This window comes from Schistocerca cancellata, chromosome 9, assembly GCF_023864275.1.
Source record: "Schistocerca cancellata isolate TAMUIC-IGC-003103 chromosome 9, iqSchCanc2.1, whole genome shotgun sequence".
Taxonomy (NCBI): Eukaryota; Metazoa; Arthropoda; class Insecta; order Orthoptera; family Acrididae; genus Schistocerca; species Schistocerca cancellata.
In genome coordinates this window covers 187,850,010-187,873,000 of record NC_064634.1, presented here as the reverse complement: position 1 = coordinate 187,873,000, position 22,991 = coordinate 187,850,010, and the positions used below count along the sequence as shown (strand labels likewise).

Below are 22,991 nucleotides of genomic sequence, written 5' to 3'. Positions count from 1 at the left end.
GCTCAAACCCTTGTGAAAGAAATGTCATATGACTCAAAAGATGCAACCTTCACTGCCATAAAGGACTTTGGCTCAATAAATAGCCTTTTCATTTGACTTACCTACCTTGAAAAGAAATTGTCTTCCATCTCAAAACTATGGGGTATATATTTTATGAGTGTTGAGACAACACTGATGAAACTGTTTGAGGAACATGTGATTTAGGATGTTGTTGGAACATAAACTTGACATTGCCAGTAAATTAATTTTCCATTTCATGAAGTGCTGCTTTTTCTTTCATGTGAAAGAAATCAGCAAAGTGCTCTTATCAAAGTCTGTGAAGACATCACTCAAGCTTTAAAAAGTTTCTGACAGTTAACATCTTCAAGATATATGGTGAGTTTATATTATCTTTTATCTCCTATGTTTTAGTCTGCATTATTGATAGGTATGTGCCTCTATAGATAATTTTTTTCATGTTGAGCTATATTTTGATCTTCATCAGTATATTTTAATTACTTATTATATGTGACCTGAAGTTTCATAATTGCCTTAAAGGATGTCAACATTTTATATTTCAATGCAGATAGCATAGCTCACTTACCTTGTCATAATCTTGTCAAATGCAGTGTTTTAAAATTGTGCAAGATCTGACTACTACATATACCAAAATATTCTTCACCCAGCACTAAGCGATGGTAGAAATGCCTACAAGTATACAAAGACAGTGCAGATGGCGAGGTATAAGCAGATTTACCAAAGTCTTTATTAGCAAGTTCAGCTACATGATAGGTGCGATAGGCAATAATGTCTCTACCAACAAAACTTTCAAGTCCACCAACACTAGGTACACCACTACCACTGCATACAACAGCTACTGTGAGCCAACCATTCCCGTGTGAAAATGTATCATTAAGGTCAATACTAAAATTAAGTCTACAACCACAGAAAACACAAGGTCCGTTGACAGGAGCGGTAGCAACGACACTCTTGACTGGTATGCGGTTCTTCTTATCACCAGCTGTTGTAGCAAACTCTATGTTCTCAATGGTCTTCTAGACTCTATGGTGGTAATGTAGCTCTGTGTACTTTTGTAAAAGTAATTTATAAGGTTTGGTTTGCTATAGCAGATTTTATTACTGCTAAATTTGTGGCAATGATGTTCACAATGTGTTTCTTGTCTAATTTGATATGCTGGCTAAAATAATTTCTTTGTTCAGGTTCCCACAAGCTTCTCCCATTTTCTACACTGAAACTAATATTTATTTTCCATTTTATAATATAACTGCACTACTCTCTCTAGTAGACATTAAAAGTGCAGCCCATCTTAACACACCCTCTAACAGTTTTAATACCAATTCCAAAAACATGCTGATATTGTTGATTTGTGATTATTTCTGACATTTCTTTTAGGTCAACTGACAGTGTCTAGCAGGTAAATTCAATATCTATGAGCCTTACTCTCAAATTTCAGTCATTCTTACCAAACAGATATCACTATCAACAATCAGATGCAGAGTCCAAGAACATTGGCATGACATGTTCAGCTGAAGATGCTGCACCTCTTAGTGCTAATCATGAACAATATTAACCAGTGGTAAAACACGCTTAATGTAAGAGATGGGGGAAATGATAAATTGCAACAAATATGTGTTATACTCTATCCTGAGGGATAAGTAACAGTTGTGTTACAGTATGCAGCATCTCTCTGATGTAGTAACACCAATCACCTGTGGCTGTTGTTATTTTTTTATGCAGAACAAAATTTGTTGTTATATGCAATATGTTGCATTGCATGGTTTAGGTATCACATCAGACTGTAGATTAAACTTAAATGGCTGAAAAGTAATCAGTAGGAAAGCTTAGTTATTTGCAATTAAAGGATGTGAAAGGCAAGATATCATTTGATGGCAGATATAATTTTAATATAATGTTAAGAGCTATCCTTGACCTTGTTTCAATGATTAATGTGTCTTAATATATGGCACATGTGCAAAGATGCTGATGCACTGGACTATCTGTTTATTACAGTTACTGTCTACTTCACAGTGTTAAACACCAAGAGGGCTATGTTATAAAACACAACACATTTAATAATATTCCATTCAACCTACAGCTGTTATGTAAAGACATTCACCAATACACTATAAAGAAATTATAGGCAAAAAATGTATCCTATGATTTCTTCCAGATTTTAAGTTAACAGACCCCTAACAGATATGACTTTGATGCTATCAGTCTACATAGGAGATGGATCACAAATCACTCATGCAACACTTTCTAGAATATTGCTCAAGAGGTTGGGACCCACCTATCAGACAGAACTAACAGAGGATATTAAACATATTCAGAGAAGGGCAGCACAAATGGTCAATGGTTTATTTGACCTTTGGGAGAGAGTCACACAGTTGTTGCTGTTGTGGTCTTCAGTCCTGAGTCTGGTTTGATGCAGCTCTCCATGCTACTCTATCCTGTGCAAGCTTCTTCATCTCCCAGTACCTACTGCAACCTACATCCTTCTGAATCTGCTTAGTGTATTCATCTCTTGGTCTCCCCCTACGATTTTTACCATCCACGCTGCCCTCCAATACTAAATTGGTGATCCCTTGATGATTCACAACATGTCCTACCAACTGATCCCTTCTTCTGGTCAAGTTGTGCCACAAACTTCTCTTCACCCCAATCCTATTCAATACTTCCTCATTAGTTATGTGATCTACCCATCTAATCTTCAGCATTCTTCTGTAGCACCACATTTTGAAAGCTTCTATTCTCTTCTTGTCCAAACTATTTACCGTCAATGTTTCACTTCCATACATGGCTACACTCCATACAAATACTTTCAGAAATGACTTCCTGACACTTAAATCTATACTCGATGTTAACAAATTTCTCTTCTTCAGAAACACTTTCCTTGCCATTGCCAGTCTACATTTTATATACTCTCTACTTTGACCATCATCAGTTATTTTGTTCCCCAAATAGCAAAACTCCTTTACTACTTTAAGTGTCTCATTTCCTAATCTAATACCCTCAACATCACCCGCCTTAATTCGACTACATTCCATTATCCTCGTTTTGCTTTTGTTGATGTTCATCTTATATCCTCCCTTCAAGACACCATCCATTCCGTTCAACTGCTCTTCCAGGTCCTTTGTTGTCTCTGACAGAATTACAATGTCATCGGCGAACCTTAAAGTTTTTATTTCTTCTCCATGGATTTTAATACCTACTCTGAATTTTTCTTTTGTTTCCTTTACTGCTTGCTCAATATACAGATTGAATAACATCAGGGAGAGGCTACAAGCCTGTCTCACTCCCTTCCCAACCACTGCTTCCCTTTCATGCCCCTCAACTCTTATAACTGCCATCTGGTTTCTGTACAAATTGTAAATAGCCTTTCGCTCCCTGTATTTTAGCCCTGCCACCTTCAGAATTTGAAAGAGAGTACTCCAGTCGACATTGTCAAAAGCTTTCTCTAAGTCTACAAATGCTAGAAATGTATGTTTGCCTTTCCTTAATCTAGCTTCTAAGATAAGCCGTAGGGTCAGTATTGCCTCACGTGTTCCAATATTTCTACAGAATCCAAACTGATCTTCCCCAAGGTCAGCTTCTACTAGTTTTTCCATTCGTCTGTAAAGAATTCGCGTTAGTATTTTTCAGTCGTGACTTATTAAACTGATAGTTCGGTAATTTTCACATCTGTCAACACCTGCTTTCTTTGGGATTGGAATTATTATATTCTTCTTGAAGTCTGAGGGTATTTCACCTGTCTCATACATCTTGCTCACCAGATGGTAGAGTTTTGTCAAGACTAGCTCTCCCAAGGTCGTCAGTAGTTCTAATGGAATGTTGTCTACTCCTGGGGCCTTGTTTCGACTCGGGTCTTTCAGTGCTCTGTCAAACTTTTCACACAGTATCATATCTCCCATTTCATCTTCATCTACATCTTCTTCCATTTCCATAATATTGTCCTCAAGTACATCGCCCTTGTATAGACCCTCTATATACTCCTTCCACCTTTCTGCTTTCCCTTCTTTGCTTAGAACTGGGTTTCCATCTGAGCTCTTGATGTTCATACAAGTGGTTCTCTTATCTCCAAAGGTCTCTTTCATTTTCCTGTAGGCAGTATCTATCTTACCCCTAGTGAGATAAGCCTCTACATCCTTACATTTGTCCTAGGGTCATCCTTGCTCAGCCATTTTGCACTTCCTGTCGATCTCATTTTTGAGATGTCTGTATTCCATTTTGCCTGCTTCATTTACTGCATTTTTAAATTTTCTCCTTTCATCAATTAAATTCAATATTTCTTCTGTTACCCAAGGATTTCTACTAGCCCTCATCTTTTCACCTACTTGATCCTCTGCTGCCTTCACTACTTCATCCCTCAAAGCTACCCATTCTTCTTCTACTGTATTTCTTTCCCCCATTCCTGCCAATTGTTCCCTTATGCTCTCCCTGAAACTCTGTACAACCTCTGGTTCTTTCAGTTTATCCAGGTCCCATCTCCTTAAATTCCCACCTTTTTGCAGTTTCTTCAGTTTTAATCTACAGGTCATAACCAATAGATTGTGGTCACAGTCCACATCTGCCCCTGGAAATGTCTTACAATTTAAAACCTGGTTCCTAAATCTCTGTCTTACCATTATATAATCTATCTGACACCTTTTAGTATCTCCAGGGTTCTTCCATGTATACAACCATCTATCATGATTCTTAAACCAAGTGTTAGATATGATTGTGTGCTCTGTGCAAAATTCTACCAGGCGGCTTCCTCTTTCATTTCTTAGCCCCAATCCATATTCACCTACTACATTTCCTTCTCTCTCTTTTCCTACACTCGAATTCCAGTCACCCATGACTATTAAATTTTCATCTCCCTTCACTATCTGAATAATTTCTTTTATTTCATCATACATTTCTTCAATTTCTTCGTCATCTGCAGAGCTAGTTGGCATATAAACTTGTACTACTGTAGTAGGTGTGGGCTTTGTATCTATCTTGGCCACAATAATTCGTTCACTATGCTGTTTGTAGTAGCTTACCCGCATTCCTATTTTCCTATTCATTATTAAACCTACTCCTGCATTACCCCTATTTGACTTTGTGTTTATAACCCTGTAGTCACCTGACCAGAAGTCTTGTTCCTCCTGCCACTGAACTTCACTGTTTCCCACTAGATCTAACTTTAACCTATCCATTTCCCTTTTTAAATTTTCTAACCTACCTGCCCTGTAAGGGATCTGACATTCCACGCTCCGATCCGTAGAATGCCAGTTTTCTTTCTCCTGATAACGACATCCTTTCGAGTAGTCCCCGCCCAGAGATCCGAATGGGGGACTATTTTACCTCCGGAATATTTTACCCAAGAGGACGCCATCATCATTTAACCATACAGTAAAGCTGCATGCCCTCAGGAAAAATTACGGCCGTAGTTTCCCCTTGCTTTCAGCCGTTCGCAGTACCAGCACAGCAAGGCCAATTTGGTTAGTGTTACAAGGCCAGATCAGTCAATCATCCAGACTGTTGTCCTTGCAACTACTGAAAAGGCTGCTGCCCCTCTTCAGGAACCACACGTTTGTCTGGCCTCTCAACAGATACCCCTCCGTTGTGGTTGTACCTACGGTATGGCTACCTGTATTGGCTGAGGCACGCAAGCCTCCCACCAACGGCAAGGTCCATGGTTCATGGGGGGGGGGGGGGGGGGGGGGGGGCGGAGTCACATGGATGCTGAAGAAACTTAACTGGCAGACTCTTGAAGATGGACACAAACTATCTCAACAAAGCCTGCTTACAAAGTATCAAGAAACAGCTTTAAGTGGTGACTCTAAGAATATGCTACAGCCCCCTATGTATGGCTCACATAGGGATCATGTGGACAAGATAAGATTAATTACAGCTCATACAGAGGTGTTTAAAGAATTATTCTTCCCACTGGCCTACATGTTGCCAAGACTGTTTCGACTACACTGCAGAATACAGAACTATAATTTGTATTTGTGTAATTAATGATCACTGCACATAAGAAGAATTATTACAAGCAAATCACCATCATCTATTTAGGTTTCATCATAAATATTGTCTTCTATTTGACAACTGCGTCAAATGTTAAAATGTAACTCATGCGTTTACTCCAAAATATGTCCACCCTGTTGGTTACTTGGACACCAGTCAGGGTGTTGGTATTTGCATTTGAGAGGACAAATATGATTTTGTGTCAAGCAATTTGATGTCTTAGTGTCACACAGTATCATCTATTATGGTAAAATATACTATAACTTTTACTTAAAGTGAAACTGTTGATTTAATAAACAAGAGAGCACAACTAAATATGTGGTTAGTGTTTTCATTTATAACAACATAGTATCATTATCATAGAACTGTACAGTACAGAAATGATCTTGAAGCAGATAACTATGCCATTTCTATACTGATGAGAACGTTGTGAACTGATACACAGTAAATTATTTTTAAATTACTGGTTTGCTTGCAAAGTTGGAATTTGTGGTGCTGACCTCACATGAGATGTGATGTCACAAGCTAATTTCAGAAGATATTTCTGAGTGCACTTTCAATGTGAGTTTGTGGAATCAAAATTTAGTCCAGGAAAACAGCGATCGCATTTGAGGATAAATTTCTGCTACAGTATTTCATTATGTTTATGACAAACTTTTTGGAATCAGAAAGTGACTGACCTGGCCTACATTGGTACTGTATAGAGTGACACAGTGGCATAAAATGTACTGGGAATTGAAAGTTCTGCATATAGATTGAAAAAATGGCAATTGTAATGTTACCAAATGACTATCATCACCTGAGCTAAATTTGTATCACTCATAATCATCAACAACAATTTACCATCAACTGCCTCTTCCAGACAATTACAGTTTTAATCTTTTGCATCTGAATTTGACTTTCTTGTTTCCTTATGTCAAGAATTAGACAACTTTCAGAGTTTTTTCTTCTCATGGGAAAACTAACACACAATTTCTGTAGGTGTTTCCCATCATTTTGCCTCACTACATGCTCAACCCATCTCCATTTCACCTCTTACTAGTTATTTTCCAATTTTTAATTTTCTGCAAAGCATAAACAAACATTGTGCATTACATGACCAGATAGAGACTCCTGCAAAGCAATGCTTGGACTCAGGTACACAATCAACAGAACGTAAGTCCCAAAAAGAGGTTCTCAGGTTTGAATCCACAACTGGTAAACACCAATGGATTGACAGTAAAATGTAAAGGTTATATTCATAGTTCTCAGCTGCCCAGAGATGAAATTGATTGACTTTGAAGGAGAAGTTGTGAGCTAATCATTCTGTAAATGCAATAAGTTTCATAAACAGTAGCCGACCAAAGAGAAATCCATGTACACAAGACTCTGAAAAGCAGCTGAATTATCTGCACTAGCATACATTGTTGTGGACCTATAGATTGCTTGATACCAGAGTGTTTATTCAGCACAATTGGCATCTGTAGTGGCCTCCAGAACTTTGTGTGCTCTCTACCAGCCCTGCCTCCCAGCAATATGAACTGTGCTAGTCATCTGAGAAATCTCCTCTTGATGGTGCATCAACTACCTCTGCATGTTCATCCCTGCCAGATGAGAAAACTGTACTCTTACTAAATTCTTGACTTTTAGTTTTTTCTTGTTATGCCCAAAATGCATCTTTTCATTGCTCAGTGGTTGAAATTTAATGTTTGCACTTCCATAAGTTACATCTCCATCTACAGCTACGTGGAGACTCTGCAAATCACACTTAAGTGCCTGGTAGAGTGTTCACCTTCACAATTATTCCTATTATTCCAATCTTGATCAGTGGGGGGACTGATGACCTTCGCTGTTTAGTCCCCCTTAAACATCCCAACAACCACCACCTTGATCAGTGTGCAGAAGAAACGAACACCTATAGCTTTCCATGTGTGTTCTGATTTACCTTATTTTGTTATAAGATTATTTCTCCCTATGTAGGTTGGCATCAAAAAGGTATTTTCACATTCAGAGGAGGAAGATAGTAATTGAAATTTTGTCAGATAATTTAGCCACAACAAAAAACACCTTTGTTTTAAAGATATCCACCCCAAATCCTGTATCATGTCAGTGACAATCTCTCCCCTTTTCTTGATAATAAAAAATGTGCTGATCTTCTTTAAACTTTCGCATTGTACTCTGTTAATTCTATTTGGCAAGGATCCCACACCACAAAGCAGTATTCCGAAAGAGTACAGTGAAGTGTAGTGTAGCCAGTCTCTCTGTAGTAGATCTGTTGGATCTTCTAAGTTTTCTTCCAATAAAATTCAGTCTTTAAGTTCCTCACAATATTTTGTATGTGTTCTTTCCAATTTAAGTTGTTCGTAATTGTAATTCCTAGGTATTTAGTTGAAATACAACTTTTAGATTTGACTGACTTATCATGTAAATGAAGTATAGCGTATACCTTTCAGCACTCATGTGGATGACCTTCCACTTTTCATTATATGCTCCATACAGATATCTTTTCTAAATAATTTTGCAATTTATTTTGATCTTCTGATGACTTTACTAGACAATAAATGACAGCATCATCTGCAAACAACCCAAGACGGCTGCTCAGATTGTCTCCTAATTCATTTATATAGATAAGTAACGGCAGAGGGCCTGTAGCACTACCTTGGGAAACCCCTAAAATCACTTCTATTTTACTTGATGACTGTTATGTCAGTTAACACCAACTGTAACCTATCTGGCAAGAAATCACAAATCCAGTCACATAACTGAGATGATATTCTATAAGCACACAATTTGATTACAGACCAAAGCTATGATGATGGAGAAACATCACATCAATATTTTAATTCTATTATATATGGTGATACTGGCTCCAGGATGAGAACTCTATAAACACTATTCATATGCATGGCCTTATCTCTGATAGGAAGAAATGGTGAATGTGAACTAAATTTTCAGTTTTAGCTGTGCAGTGTTGAATATGCTAAAAAGTATGCATTGTGAGCACTGATCCAATGGAAAATAGACTGTTTTAATGTCTCTTCAGTTTTCTGCATACTTTCAAAAATGGCTGATGAAATTATTAATGGCCACCAAATTGTTAAAAAGGATGGTCAAAGTCAAGAAATAATGGTAGAGTAGGTAAAATGTGAAACTGGTATCAACAGTGAACCCAAAGATTTAATTGTGATAGAGATTGTAGATTCAGATTCTAGTGTGCTGAATCAGTGCCTCATAATGAATAATTCTGCTATTAGGAAAGTTGATAACAGTTATGTAATATGTAATTTTGAAGTGTATGAAACAGATGGACAAAAAACTGAACAGTAAAAAAAAGTGTGAGAAAATTGCAAACTGGACAATAAACTGCATGGAAACACAGGTGAAAGACAAGAGTTATTAGCAAATTTAAAAAGGGAATTACAAGGACTTTCAGATTCGAAACTTTCTCATTTCACATAAAAAGATGTAAAACAATGCAAACAGATGCAATCTGAGTTGGGTTCAATTCAGTCTCTATTAATCTTGCAGGAACAAGAAGTTCATCAGACTGCTGAATTGACTTCAAAATTGCAGGATTCCATTGTTAGCATGTAAAAGCCATGAAATGTGAAACAAAATTCTAAGGCTCACACTGATTCAAGTTTGATACAAGAAGACAGTAATTCCTAAATTAAGGAGAGTTATAATGGAAACTGCTAATCCAGTGCAATGGTCAACAATATTTCTAGCAATGTACAATTTAAAGAATTAAAAATGAGTAAACATTTTCATGTGTTAGATATTCTTACACAATTTAAAGTTTAAAAATGTAAAATGAGTGACAGGCAACTGCTCATCTGCGGTGGACTGTTGTGTGAAGCAGAGAAACACGTAACAGAAAACAGTATTCATGTTATCTTTCCACCTCATACTCTTTTTCTAATAAATTTATACACATTCACACACACACAACCACATTGACACCAAAATGTATGATACTGCAGAAACTGTTAAGTAAAATGTGGCACAGTGTGATCTGCACATTTCAAGCACCACACACTAAGGGGTCGTCTCACTGGAGAAAGAGGCCATGTGTCATATGGCTGTGTCCTACGCAAAGACAAGAAAGAAGAATCTTATCCTGCCAGTGCAGCTAGAAGGAGGTACTTCATGGCTGCATTGTGGACTGTAGCAGACTCCACTTCCAATGACTCTTCTTACCATCAATGTATGACTCTGTACCTCAACAGCAAGGTCATAGCATATAGGGGAATGGTACACAAAACTACCTGAGAATCAGAACACATCTCCTTGGTTGCTACATCCTCCCTTTCATCCCCACAATACCCATGTGCCCTGGTACCCATGTGTGTAGGTGTCCTTTTGGAGGCCATCATGGATATTCTGGATGCCTTTATCAGGTGGGTGCAAACACTGTAAAGAGTGAAGGGTACTCAGATAACCAGAACAGATGAGGAATTTATCTCTTGCAACTCATCTCATCTACTCAGGGCACACAAGACTGCATATAATTATGCATCAGAGACAGTAAACTGTTGAGGCAATTGGATCTTGAGGACATGATCGGGGAAAACAGCAGAGCAACCAGTGGTGTCCCCCCGTTTTGATATATCCATAAGTACAGTTACAGAGTTGTGGTGCTCAGTTAAAATGTCAGAAAGTAATATTATAAAGCATAAGCAGGAGTACAGCCTCTCCTTTACTGCACTGACTCTAAAATTACTCTGGGCCACTGCAGTAAACCAGAGTGGCAGACAGTTTAAACCCCAGATTTGGGATTGTACTTGCTCCACACGAAATGACTTCAGCACATATGTCATGCATTGTTGCTCATGATCAATTGCAGAAAAGACATTCCATAATTGGATGAGCAACAGTATGAAGCACCAGTGAATTGGGAGTAGTGAGGAACTTTCATGTCTCACTCACGAAGAGGAGTGATTGCCGCATGATGAGTGGCAGTTCCCAATCCTCAACAGAGATGGCAAGGGGCTTGTCTTGCAGGCACCTGTTGCCAGTCTAATCCCACATGACAGATAGTGTCAATGATCATCAGATAAGAAGGCCTTGCTGATCTGCACACTGTGCACCCGAAGTCTAGCGGCAATCACACGAAAGCCGTATAAAACTGAAGAAGATGTGTCCTGTCTGCTCCCGAAGACCTGTGGCTGAGGCACTTGAAGATGTTCAGTGCCTTCTGGGCCTTGGCCTACAGGTTCTTCATTTATGCCAAACACAACAGGTTGGAATCTATAATGAGGCCCAGAAACCTCACAGAATCTTTAAAAGGTAGAGTGCCCCTCCAGCAGGTAAATTAAAAATATGACAATAATGATTGAAATGAACAGACACACTTACCTGGAATAAATGTAAAACCTGTCTTCACAGCCCATTCCTCTAACCTGTTCATGATAAACTGCAGCAGACAATATGCTGTTGTCTGTGCTGGAGAAGGAACAAAAAACTGCAAAATCATCCACAAATAAGGAAAATTGTACAGAACACCTTATCACAGACATTATGCTGTTTATGGCTATGACAAATAGGGTAACACTTAAAACTCTGTCCTGAGGAACACTATTCTTCTGCTCAAAACTATTGGACAACACATCAACTTGGTGCTGAAAAAAGTGCTCTGATAAGAAGGATTGAATGTAGATGGGGAGATGGCCCAGAAGACCCACTGGTGGAGACGCCCTAGAAAACTGTGTTTCCAAGTAATACTGTATGCCTTACTGATGTCAAGGACTGTACCTATACAATGCTGTTTACATAGGAAAGCCTGCTGGATAGTCAGCTATATAAGGGTTAGGTCATTGACAGTGGACTGACATTATTATGTACGTATTACTACATCCCGTATTATTCTCCAATGACGAAACCTATTTCATTGTAAAAAGTTCTTGATTCTAGATATGAGCCTTGAATTATACACTGTAGATGTCACATGTATGAAATGATAACAATTACATGACTTTTAAGTATGAGTCAGAAAATTATTAAATGCTTTACTGCTTAATTTATGTGTGAAATGTAGTACTTCTTCAACACTACAAGAAATTCATACCTTAGTTGTATTTACATGTGAGCTGAAAGTATTACTTGTTACTCTTTGTTACTTTAAATTTTTTACTGCGAAATTTGTAAGAAGGTATATTTTAAGGTGGATATTAGAGATGATTAGTGAATCTTCAATACAGACGAATGAGTAATTTTGAAGGCTGTGCAGAACCAACACATAATCAGTGATGTCAAGGAAAACTGTGTGTTAAGTTCTAGTTCCCATTATTTCACAAAAAAGATTTTGGAAGTCCTCAGCATGAAAGTTAGAGATTTTCAGTTCTCAAATTAACATCACAGGGCTGTCAAATTAATGTTACAGGGCTGCTTGCAGTTGCTCAGAGTAGAAATATGATCACATTCACTTAATAAAATTGCCAGTGGGAAGGTTTACTATATTAACATACAAAAGTAAGCTGGGGATCACATAAAATCAATATAACAGAGAATGAATATCACATTAGAGTTCACATAGTGTGCTAATGGTGAGAAAAAGGTGACATGGTATTTTTAGTGCATGAATAATGTAAATAATACATTTGTAGAGATTTTGAACTATTTACCTATATGAATACTCCACCCATGCGGCAGTTTCTGCGGTTGAGGTAACTGTTTAATGACATCAACATGTAGCACACCAGAAAGAATGACAAACTTACGAAGATTCAGTTCACTGGGTTGTCCCACATATGTAAGACTCTCCTTCATCATTTTTTCGTCCTCATCTAAATAATGAATCACATTACAAAATCTACTATGAAAACTTAACATGAACAGTTACCATTTACTTCATTTCAGTTAAATTTATTTATTTCATTAAAAGACACATTATTCTTAAGATTTAATCCTTCAAGTACATTATGATCAGAGTATGTGTAGATTCAAATATAACAATCCCATATATAGGACAAATAATACAATGTAAAACTTCTCTTACCAAATTAATAAATATTCAGAACTAACAAATGTGATAATTATGTCTCGGACTGTGTCGAGTGTCGACTTAACAAGATTATGATTAACAAAGGAGTATGAGCAGACTTGTTAAGATGACTCATCTTGATATGTTCTTTTAGTTATCTTTAACCATTAGTTATTGTCACCCTACAGTATATGAAAGACATTGTCTATGACATAATAAAAACAAAACAGATGAGACACACAATATGACTGCCAAATGGGTAACAGCAGATTACTATTTCGTTGTCATATTATGAAAAGTCAATAGAAAACCTATTATAATTAATTATTTTTTTAGTACCATGAAATTTTTGTGGACCGTGTGTCGAAAATCTTTTCTTCTTGACAGGCAATCTCTCCTTACTCACTATTCATAATTTGAGAATTGTCAGATTTAACAAATTCATATCAAAACTGTTGATGTCAATAGAAATTTGTAGGTTTTCATAGCCAGTGTCAATTTGAAATAAAATAAATGAAAAAGAATTATTTTGGGTACTAGACTGCGTCATTATGAAACACTAAAAAAACTATAATGCTGACATTTTGACCATCTTTGTAGTAGTCTTTTTAATAACGGTTAACTATTTTGACCAATATTGTAGTAGCACTCTGCAGGGCAATGAACTAATTGCTCGGAAGAGAGACTGCTACAAAATGGTTGAAAAGTCAGCATTTTAGATGTTTTGCTGTTTCATAATGATGGGGCCTGATACCCAAAATTACGAGGGCCGTTCAGAAAGTAACCTCCGGTTGATTTAAAAAAATACACCAAGTTAAATAAAAATATTTTAATATATACATCTTACAACTACATCTTTGCACTATTTTTCTACATAGTCTCCATAGCGATTGAGGCACTTGTATCTCTTCACAAGCTTTGAAATTCCTTCTGCATAAAAATCACCCGCTTGTGCCTGGAGCCAGCCTGTGACCGCATCTTTGAGCTCTTCGTCGTCATCAAACCGCTGTGACCCGAGCCATTTCTTCAAATGCATGAAGAGGTGATAATCACTTGGCGCCAGGTCTGGGCTGTAAGGTGGATCGTTGATAACGTCCCACTTGAAGGACTCAAGAAGGGCCGTTGTTCTGCGAGCAGAGTGAGGACGGGCGTTATCGTGCAAAAAAACGATACTGGAAGTTAGCATACCACGGCGTTTGTTCTGTATAGCCCGTCGTAACTTTTTTATTGTTTCACAGTACACGTCTTGATTAATGGTTGTACCACGTTCCATGAATTCAACCAACAACACCCCTTTGGCATCCCAAAACACCGTTGCCATCAGTTTTCTGGCAGAAAAATCTTGCGAGGCTTTTCTTGGTTTAGTTCTTTTGTCTCAGGGTTCACGTACTTAATCCAGGTTTCGTCACCGGTCACGATTCTGTTTAACAATGGTTCTCCTTCATCCTCATAATGTGACAGAAAGGCTAATGCAGAGGCCATTCTTTGAGTTTTGTGGTGGTCGGTAAGAATTTTGGGCACCCATCGTGCATAGAACTTACGGTAACCCAATCTTGCTGTCACTATCTCGTACAAGAGAGTCTTAGAAATCTGTGGAAAACCAGTAGACAACTCCGACATTGAGAAACGTCGATTTTCACGAACTTTTGCATCAACTGTCTGAACCAGTTCGTCAGTCACCAATGATGGTCTACCACTCCTCTCTTCATCATGAACGTTTTCTCGTCCACTTTTAAATAAACGTACCCATTCACGGACAACTCCTTCACTCATAACTCTTGGTCTGTACACGGCACAAAGCTCACAATGAATAGCTACTGCAGAATATCCTTTGGCTGTAAAAAACCTTATGACAGCACGCACTTCACATTTGGCGGGGTTTTCTATTGCAGCACACATTTCAAACTGCCACAAAAACTAAACTAGCGCAGGTACGACGTTCACTCGACCACAGCTTGATGCCGACTGACCTGTTGAGTGCGTGAACGCACAGATGGCGGCGCTACTCCCCCCACAACCCGCACTGTGACCGATCGGAGGTTACTTTCTGAACCGCCCTCGTAATTTGATTGACAATGGTATCAAATATTTAAATATGATTGTGTAGTATTTCTTCTTGCTCACTGGAATTCATCACTAAAGTATTGCTGGGACTTCTTCATGGAGAAGATGGTTTTGCTCATGGTTGTTTAGCAATTGAGAGAACAAATTACTTCAATGATTGTAGAATTGTAGCAGAAACCAAAAATGAAACCAGAATTTTTAAGAATGATCAATGTTAATTTGCAGTAACATTTATTAATACAATGAATATTTATTACTCACTGTGCACAAATATGTTACTAATACTCCAGAGTCCAAGAACTTACAGCTATGAGAACCTCTCTTAATAGCCATGTGTGAGTGTTCTTAAATATTCAAGATGGACACTAATTCGAACAACAGAAGTCCTTTCTGTAAACCACATATGTAAGTGGGGCCACACTATGCTGAATTAATTATTGTATATATGGAATCATGTAATGGTGTCTCTACCTCCTCAGATGTAATGGTGTCTCTACCTCCTCAGAAGGACTGATCTTATAGATAGCTCTCTCATGTGTCTTGGATACCCCCTCAGTTTGCTCCTTACATTACACACTACATTGTCTTTCCAAATATTGGAAACATAAACACCCACAATAAAAAATACAAATTATAAGAAAAATGAATATTTGCTTTATTTCATAGCTGGACTCTGACACTGATATCAAGATGAACACACTAGTGTTGGCCATCTAGAGTTGTTTGGTTTCAGAGCCACACTGTGGCAGGGACTTAACCTCAGGTGGAAAGAGCCTCTGATGGCACGAACTACAAAAAAAGGACACATGCTTTCCTTGTCCAGTTCTATTGATGTATCTGAGCTTTCTGGTTCCCAGCATTACTATTTGAACACAGTTACTTGATCGTTCTTTGTTATTCCTCTCAGTTGGCTATTGTTGTTTTGTTCATATACTGTTGACAACTATCCTGGAAAATCCAGGATGGATTGTAACAATATTTTGAAAAGTAAAGATGTTACTCACCATATAGTGGTGATACTGAGTTGCAGATAGGCGCAATAAAAAGGCTGTCACAAATATAGCAACTGATGCCACTCTATGAGCAGCAGCATCAGTGCTTGATGGGAGTGGCCACTGGCTGGGGGTAAGGAGAAGGATGGGGTGGGAAGGAGGAGTAATAGTAGGGTGGGGGTGGCAGACAACGACATGCTGTTGGGGAGTACACAGGGATGAGGTGGAAAGGGGGTAGGCCTGCTATGTGCAGTCAGGAGGGTAGACAGCGGCAGCAGAGAGATGGGGAGAGAGGCGGGGGGGGGGGGGGGATAGTGGAACAGGAGAGAGGTATAAAGAGTGGGTATGATGGAGGAATGAGGGCTACATAGTGCAGGAATGGGAACAGAGAAGGGGCTGGAAGGGAGAGGCCAGGTTGAGGCCAGGAGGGTTAAGGGAACATAGGATATAGTGCTGGGAAAGTTCTTACCTGTGCAATTCAGAAAAGCTGGTGTTGGTGGGAAGGATCCAGATGGCACAGGCTGTGATGCAATCACTGAAATGAAGGATGTCATGTTTGGCAGTGTGCTCAGCAAAATGGTGGTCCACTTGTTTCTTGGCCAAAGTTTGTTGGTAGCCATTCATGCAGACGGATGGCTTGTTGGTTGTCATGCCCACATAAAATACAGCACAATGGTTGTACATTAGCTTGTAGATCACATGATTGGTTTTAAAGATAGCCCTGCGTTTGATGTTTGTGACTGGACTGGAGTAGGTGGTTGTGGGAGGGTGTATGGAACAGGTCTTCCATCTAGGTCTATTACGTGGGTTTGAGCCATGAGGTAAGGGGTTGGGAGCAGGGGTTGTGTAGGGATGGACAAGTATATTGTGTAGGTTCCTCTCTCATCCATCCTCTTCTCCGTTCCCATTCCAGCACTACACAGCCCTCATTCCTCCATTGCACTCAGTCTTTTTACTTCTCTCCTTTTCCACTATCCTCCCTCCTCACCTCTCCACTGCCCTCTGTCTAACCTCCTGACTGCACATAGCTGTCCTATCCTCTTTCCACCTCATCCCTGCATGCTCTCCAGCAGCACGTCACTGTCCACCACTGCTACCCTACTATCCCCCTCCCCGCCCTAGCCTCCTCCTTGCTCCCACCCATTATGCGCTGGTGCTGCTGCTTGCAGTGTGGCCTCAATTACCTGAGACTGCAGTCATGTTTGTGTGAGTTGTGTTTGTGTGAATATATATATGTGTGTGTGTGTGTGTGTGTGTGTCATCTAATTTTGATGACTGCCTTACTGGCTGTAAGCTATATTTGTGACTGTTGACAATTGACATTCCTTGGTTTTCATGTTTGGGTTCATCTCAGTTTGTCCTTTGGATTTGTGCATGGTTTTGTTTGTCATGTCGTGACTCACAATTTTGTGCCAACACCTGGATAGTGTATTACTGAATTTATCTTATTTCAGTGTTATATCTTCACATGTTTGCATATTCATAACTCTTTAGTGTATACCATGAAGAAATATGAGGAAAGACAATCAGTCAGCTACATGTGATTAAGCGGTTCGACATAGACATCCTTTCTCTCTCTCTCTCTCTCTCTCTCTCTCTCTCTCTCTCTCTCTCTACACACACACACACACACACACACACACAACACCATTGCTCATGTGCTGCACTATTTATGAATAGTTTCCTGGTCAGACAGGTGATTGACTGAGGGATTTAAGGGAAGATGAAAGGTTGGAGTAACTGAGAAAGGGAGGCATGCAGAGCTAAGAGACAGTAGAGGAGAATTATGAGGTACTAGAGGAAGAGCCTGGTGGCAAAATAAGGATTATTATGATAACACAATACTGAAGGTTGTAGCTTTATTGCAACAGTAGGCAGTGTGGTGTATAACAACAGGAGAGGAAAGAGTGAGGCCAAGGGAATAGGAATGTTTAGCCGAGGATGAGGACTTGCCATGACACGATGAGGTTTGCAAGAATTGAAGAGCAGCTGGAGGGATAGTTTCCACATGTGAAGCACACAAGATTTACTTATAGAATGGGGGAGGAGGTGGTAAATGAGATGGGAGATGATCCAAAGAATCAATATTGAAGTATTCAATATTATTGTTTACAATATGTTCAGTGAATAGGTGTGTGATCGAGTAAAACACTGGGAAGTGAGGGTGAGATCTTGGATTGGATATCCATTGCAGGGCATGACGAGAGACAGTTAAAGTGTTGGTTGACTTTTGCAAGAAGATACTGTTCAGTGCCTGGTTTGCTGTTGTTATTCATTTGTTGCTATCATAGGAAGAAATGGCACATGAAATCTGTTTCTAAGGAAGTTAGGAAAGATTTGTCTGTCTGTACAGGAACTGGTAAGGTACAGCACTGATATGTCCTACAGGGAGAGGGGGGGGTTGATGTGGAACAGGTGACAGCTTTCAAAATGGTTGTTTTGTTGAGGACTGGTGCACTTGATATGAACAGAGGTTATTATGGCACTGGAAATCAACATCAAAGGAGATAAGTGGTAATTTGCTAAGCATAAGGTAAATCAGATTTGGGAGTAGATATTGTGCTACTTAACGAAAAAAGCAGAGGTTGTAATTGTCATGGGTCAAGATCACTAATATGTCATGAGCAAACCAGATGAGAGGTTCAGCACAGTGGTTGGATGGGATGGGTTCTACAACAATCTACAAGGTAGCCCATAAACTGATTGACACAGGCTGGTGTGCACGTCCACTCCACAGATTTGTTTCTTCATTTGAGCTTTAAAAGAACCGTGTCAATATGTGACAGGCCAAAAGCATTTGGAAAGAGAGGGCAGGTTTTGTGTGAGGAGAATGGGAAAAGTAGTGTTGAATGCTATGAGCATAAGGAATATTGGTCTACAGTGAGATAGCCCTGAACTAATAATCAAAGAATCTGACAGTAATGTAAAGGAAAGTGTGGAATAATGATGGAGCAACTGATTATTGCCTTGGATGTATAGAGGGTGAGTGCACACAATTGTCTGGAGATATTCATAAAGAAAAATATGTACAAAAAGATCTGTGGAAGTGCCATGGGTACTTGCTTGGCACCTAGTTACTAAAACCTGCTTATATTCCACATACATGGCAAAAACAGCTTCTGCTCTTTTCTTCAGAATCTGTACACCTACTTCCAAATTAGTTTTGCCTGGTCCTTCTCAACTCAATGAACTACACTTATGCATATTGATAACCATCTCTTTGGTGATTTTATAAAAATATCTATCCTGTCATCAATAGTTACTTCATTTGAATTGCTGTCAGCTAAAGCCTGGTCCCTGTAACCATACCATTTGCAGTGGTAAGGAGCAGTTGTCAAAATATGAAAGACAAATATTCTTGGACATACCAAAAACCAATTTCCCATGGCATTTCTTCTTTCAGCACGAAAAAAAAGTGGAACGGCATCAACCAGTACTCCCCTTATTAACTGTTATCACATAGGCTTTAAGTAGATAAACCACACCATTCTCCACAGCTTTGTCTACCTCCTGCCATGTCAATAAATGAGGTAAATGTATAAAATATTCTTAAAATGTGAATTTCGGAGATTAGCATGATCTTTTTCATCAGGAGATGCCTGTCTACAGGCAGTGGGGAATGGAACTGAGGAGAAGTATCGATGTTGGTCGGTGAGTCCTGGCATGAAGTCAGTGTTCCAAAACATCCCAAAGGTGTTCTAGAGGATTCAGGTCAGGACTCAGTGCAGGCCAGTCCCTTACAGGGATGTTATTGTCATGTAACCACTCCACCACAGACCGTGCATTATGAACAAGTGCTCAATCATGTTGAAAGATGCAGTTGCCATCCCTGAGTTGCTCTTCAGCAGTGGGAAGCAACAAGGTGCTTAAAACATCAGTGTAGGCCTGTGCTGTGATAGTGCCACACAAAACAACAAGGGGTCCAAGCCCCCTCCATGAAAACATGACCACACCATAACACCACCACCTCCAAATTTTACTGTTGACACTACACACACTAGCAGATGACGTTCATTGGGCATTCGCCATACCCACACCCCGCCATCGGATCGCCACATTGTGTATCAGGATTCGTCACTCCACATCATTTTTCCACTGTTCAATCGTCCAACATTTATGCTCCTTACACCAGGTGAGGCCTCGTTTGTCATTTACCGGCTTGATGTGTGGCTTATGGGCAGCTGCTTGACCATGAAATCCACATTTTCACACCTCCCACCTAACTGTAATAGTACTTGCAGTGGATCCTGATGCAGTTTGGAATTCCTGTGTGATAGTCTGGGTAGATGTCTGCCTATTACACATTACGATCTTCTGCAACTGTCGGCAGTCTCTGTGAGTCAACAGATGAGGTCAGCCTGTATGCTTTTGTTCTGTACATGTCCCTTCATGTTTCCACTTGACTATCACATTGGAAACAGTGGACTTAGGGATGCTTAGGAATGTGGAAATCCTGTGTACAGACGTTTGACACAAGTGACACCCAAATACCTGACCACATTCAAAGTCCGTGATTTCTGCGGAGTGCAGCATTCTGCTCTCTCACAATGTCTAATGACTAATGAGGTCACTAATATGGAATACCTGGCAGTAGGTGGCAGTACAATGCACCAAATATGAGAAATGTATTGTTTTGAGGGTGTCTGGATACTATTGATCACATAGTGTATATCATCCCTTCCCGATAAGGACGTGACTTAGGGGCGGAAGGGGAATGGTGTCCATTCCCAGTATCACATATCCCCTAAGGAATTATGATTTTTGGTTGCATTTTTTTGAAGACACTTCCTCTCAGGGCTGGTCTCCAGGCACAACTCAGTTTGAAACCTCTCTCCCTGTTAAAATTGTTACTGCACATGCAAATTTCTACTGCTTCTTTCATATGGAACCCCAGTTGGACAATGTGTGGGTGTGGACCTTTGTTTTCTCCATGTTGATCTTGTGTCCTGCCGTAAGGCCATGTTCTGCTATTGCTGATTTCTCAAGATTTCTATACTTGACCTGCCATGTAAGTTACGGCAGTATTCGGTTATGGTGTGGATCACCTGCCATATATAATCTTCTCCACATTCACATGACCCATTGCGGACACCAGATGCTCTCATTATCCAGGATCCTTTCACTGGACACAGCCTACTCTCATCTCTCAAAGTGGTATTACACCACAACACAACCCAGAAATTATCCATATCCATCACCAAACAAATCTTTATCACAATCAAGCATGTCACAGGCCATACATCTTTGGGTAAACCAGATGTAAAACCTGTCACATACACCAATCCTAAATTCACCACCACAGTCCAGCCATAGCCATTTTCTATTAATTTCAAGATATGGGCATATACGAAAGTAGCCACAGTGTATACCATTTATGCTGCAATTATTGCGCATATTGTATGTGAGTGTGACAAACTAACAGATGACTGCCTATATGAATTACCTCTGCTGAAATATTGATAACCTAAATCTTGAACACCCAATTACAATTACTGAAAATGCCGCAAACTGCAACATCAATAACAGCAAGACCTGTTTCATCATCTAAGTCATAAGCATTAATCCCTGCCCCATCACCCACTGCTCCAGCTTTTCTGAGGTATATAGACAGAAAATGTGCCTGTAACAGATCTACTGCTCTTGAAATGCCCCTTGCCTGAACTTACACAACCCTTTCTCACATCTTTTCGGTCACTCTTTCCTCCGCTGTTATCTTCCACTCTATTCCTTCACCATCCAAACATTATACTCACAGATATCCACTCTTCTTATTTACAAGACCACTGACTCCCATCTCCAACTCTTTCTACCATACCCATTCCCTTCTCATGCTCCATGCCATAAGTTCATTATTGTTTCTGTTGATTATCCTCTTTTTACAACTGCTGTTGAAAGCTTCACATGTTAACCCATTGAAATGAAAGCTCAAAAACTAGTACAATTCTCTGAGCTGTTACATGTGTCCATGTGAAACCATTTACTCATCTACAGGTGAGTGGCTGCCATTGTTTTTTTTTTTTTATTTTATTTTATGTACAGAGACCTTTAATCAGTGAGAAAGTTGCTCTCTTTGACACTTTTTTATCTTCCAGGCCTGACATATAAAAGAATAACTACTTATGCGAATGGCTATTCTTATAAGGAAACGTGGTTTACATAAAACATTTATAAGAGCTGACTTGTTCTTCTCATCAAACAAAAATTCTTTTTACTTGAAAATTACTTCTTGAACATAAATCAACAAGCTGCATTTACATACAAAAACACTGAATAAATTAAGCAATGCTTTTTTTCTGACACATAAACTATCTTTCTTTAAAAATTATGTAGGGTTACACCATATAAGTATTTTGTGAACTGTAAGTTCCTGTATTGGAAACGTGTGGAGTATATGACAATCTCATGTACAACTGTTCTGCAACTAACCTTCAGCTTCCTGGAAACGCTGTGATGCTGTTTTTACTGGAGGCATCTCCTGGAGCATCTTGACGTAGTTAGGCTGGTCTACTTGAGGGTCAGGAGCTGACTTTGATCCTTTACCAGAAGATGGTGTTTTTGGTGGTGATGGGACAGCTGTCATTTTAGCTAGTAACTCACAGCGTTGCCTAGTATGATCTGCCATATCCTCATCCACTTTCAGTTGCAGCGCAGCTTTTTGTTCCCATTCTTGAATGACCACAGAAAGAAGATCTGCAATGGATGAAGTTGCATGTATAAAGCTTCTCTGTATTTTAGTTTTTTTCATTTTTCACCATTAATCATATAAACATTTAAGAAGCAAACTACTTGATTTCTCATAAATGTTTTAAAAAATAAAATCTGCAAAGAAAATGGTCTTTCTGGGTATTTCCACTTTTCTACTCTGATGAACTTCAGTTGTGTGAACATCACATATGCAATTGGTAAGGGGTACAAGCACATTGGGAAGAAATGCCTCATTGTGGACATGGTAACAGATCTTTCTGCAGTTTATGTTTCTT

General features: G+C 39.2%; 1 protein-coding gene across 1 annotated transcript in view; it reads right to left on the bottom strand.

Moving 5' to 3' along the window:
* Window positions 1–22,991, bottom strand: part of LOC126100255 (dynein axonemal intermediate chain 7-like) — an 844,976-nt gene that overhangs the window by 569,459 nt on the left and 252,526 nt on the right. The window contains exons 9-10 of the mRNA XM_049910840.1: window positions 22,438–22,701; window positions 12,597–12,758 (exon numbers count right to left, since the gene is read on the bottom strand). Coding sequence (XP_049766797.1) covers window positions 12,597–12,758; window positions 22,438–22,701 — 426 coding nt within the window. The remainder of the gene's footprint in view (window positions 1–12,596; window positions 12,759–22,437; window positions 22,702–22,991) is intronic.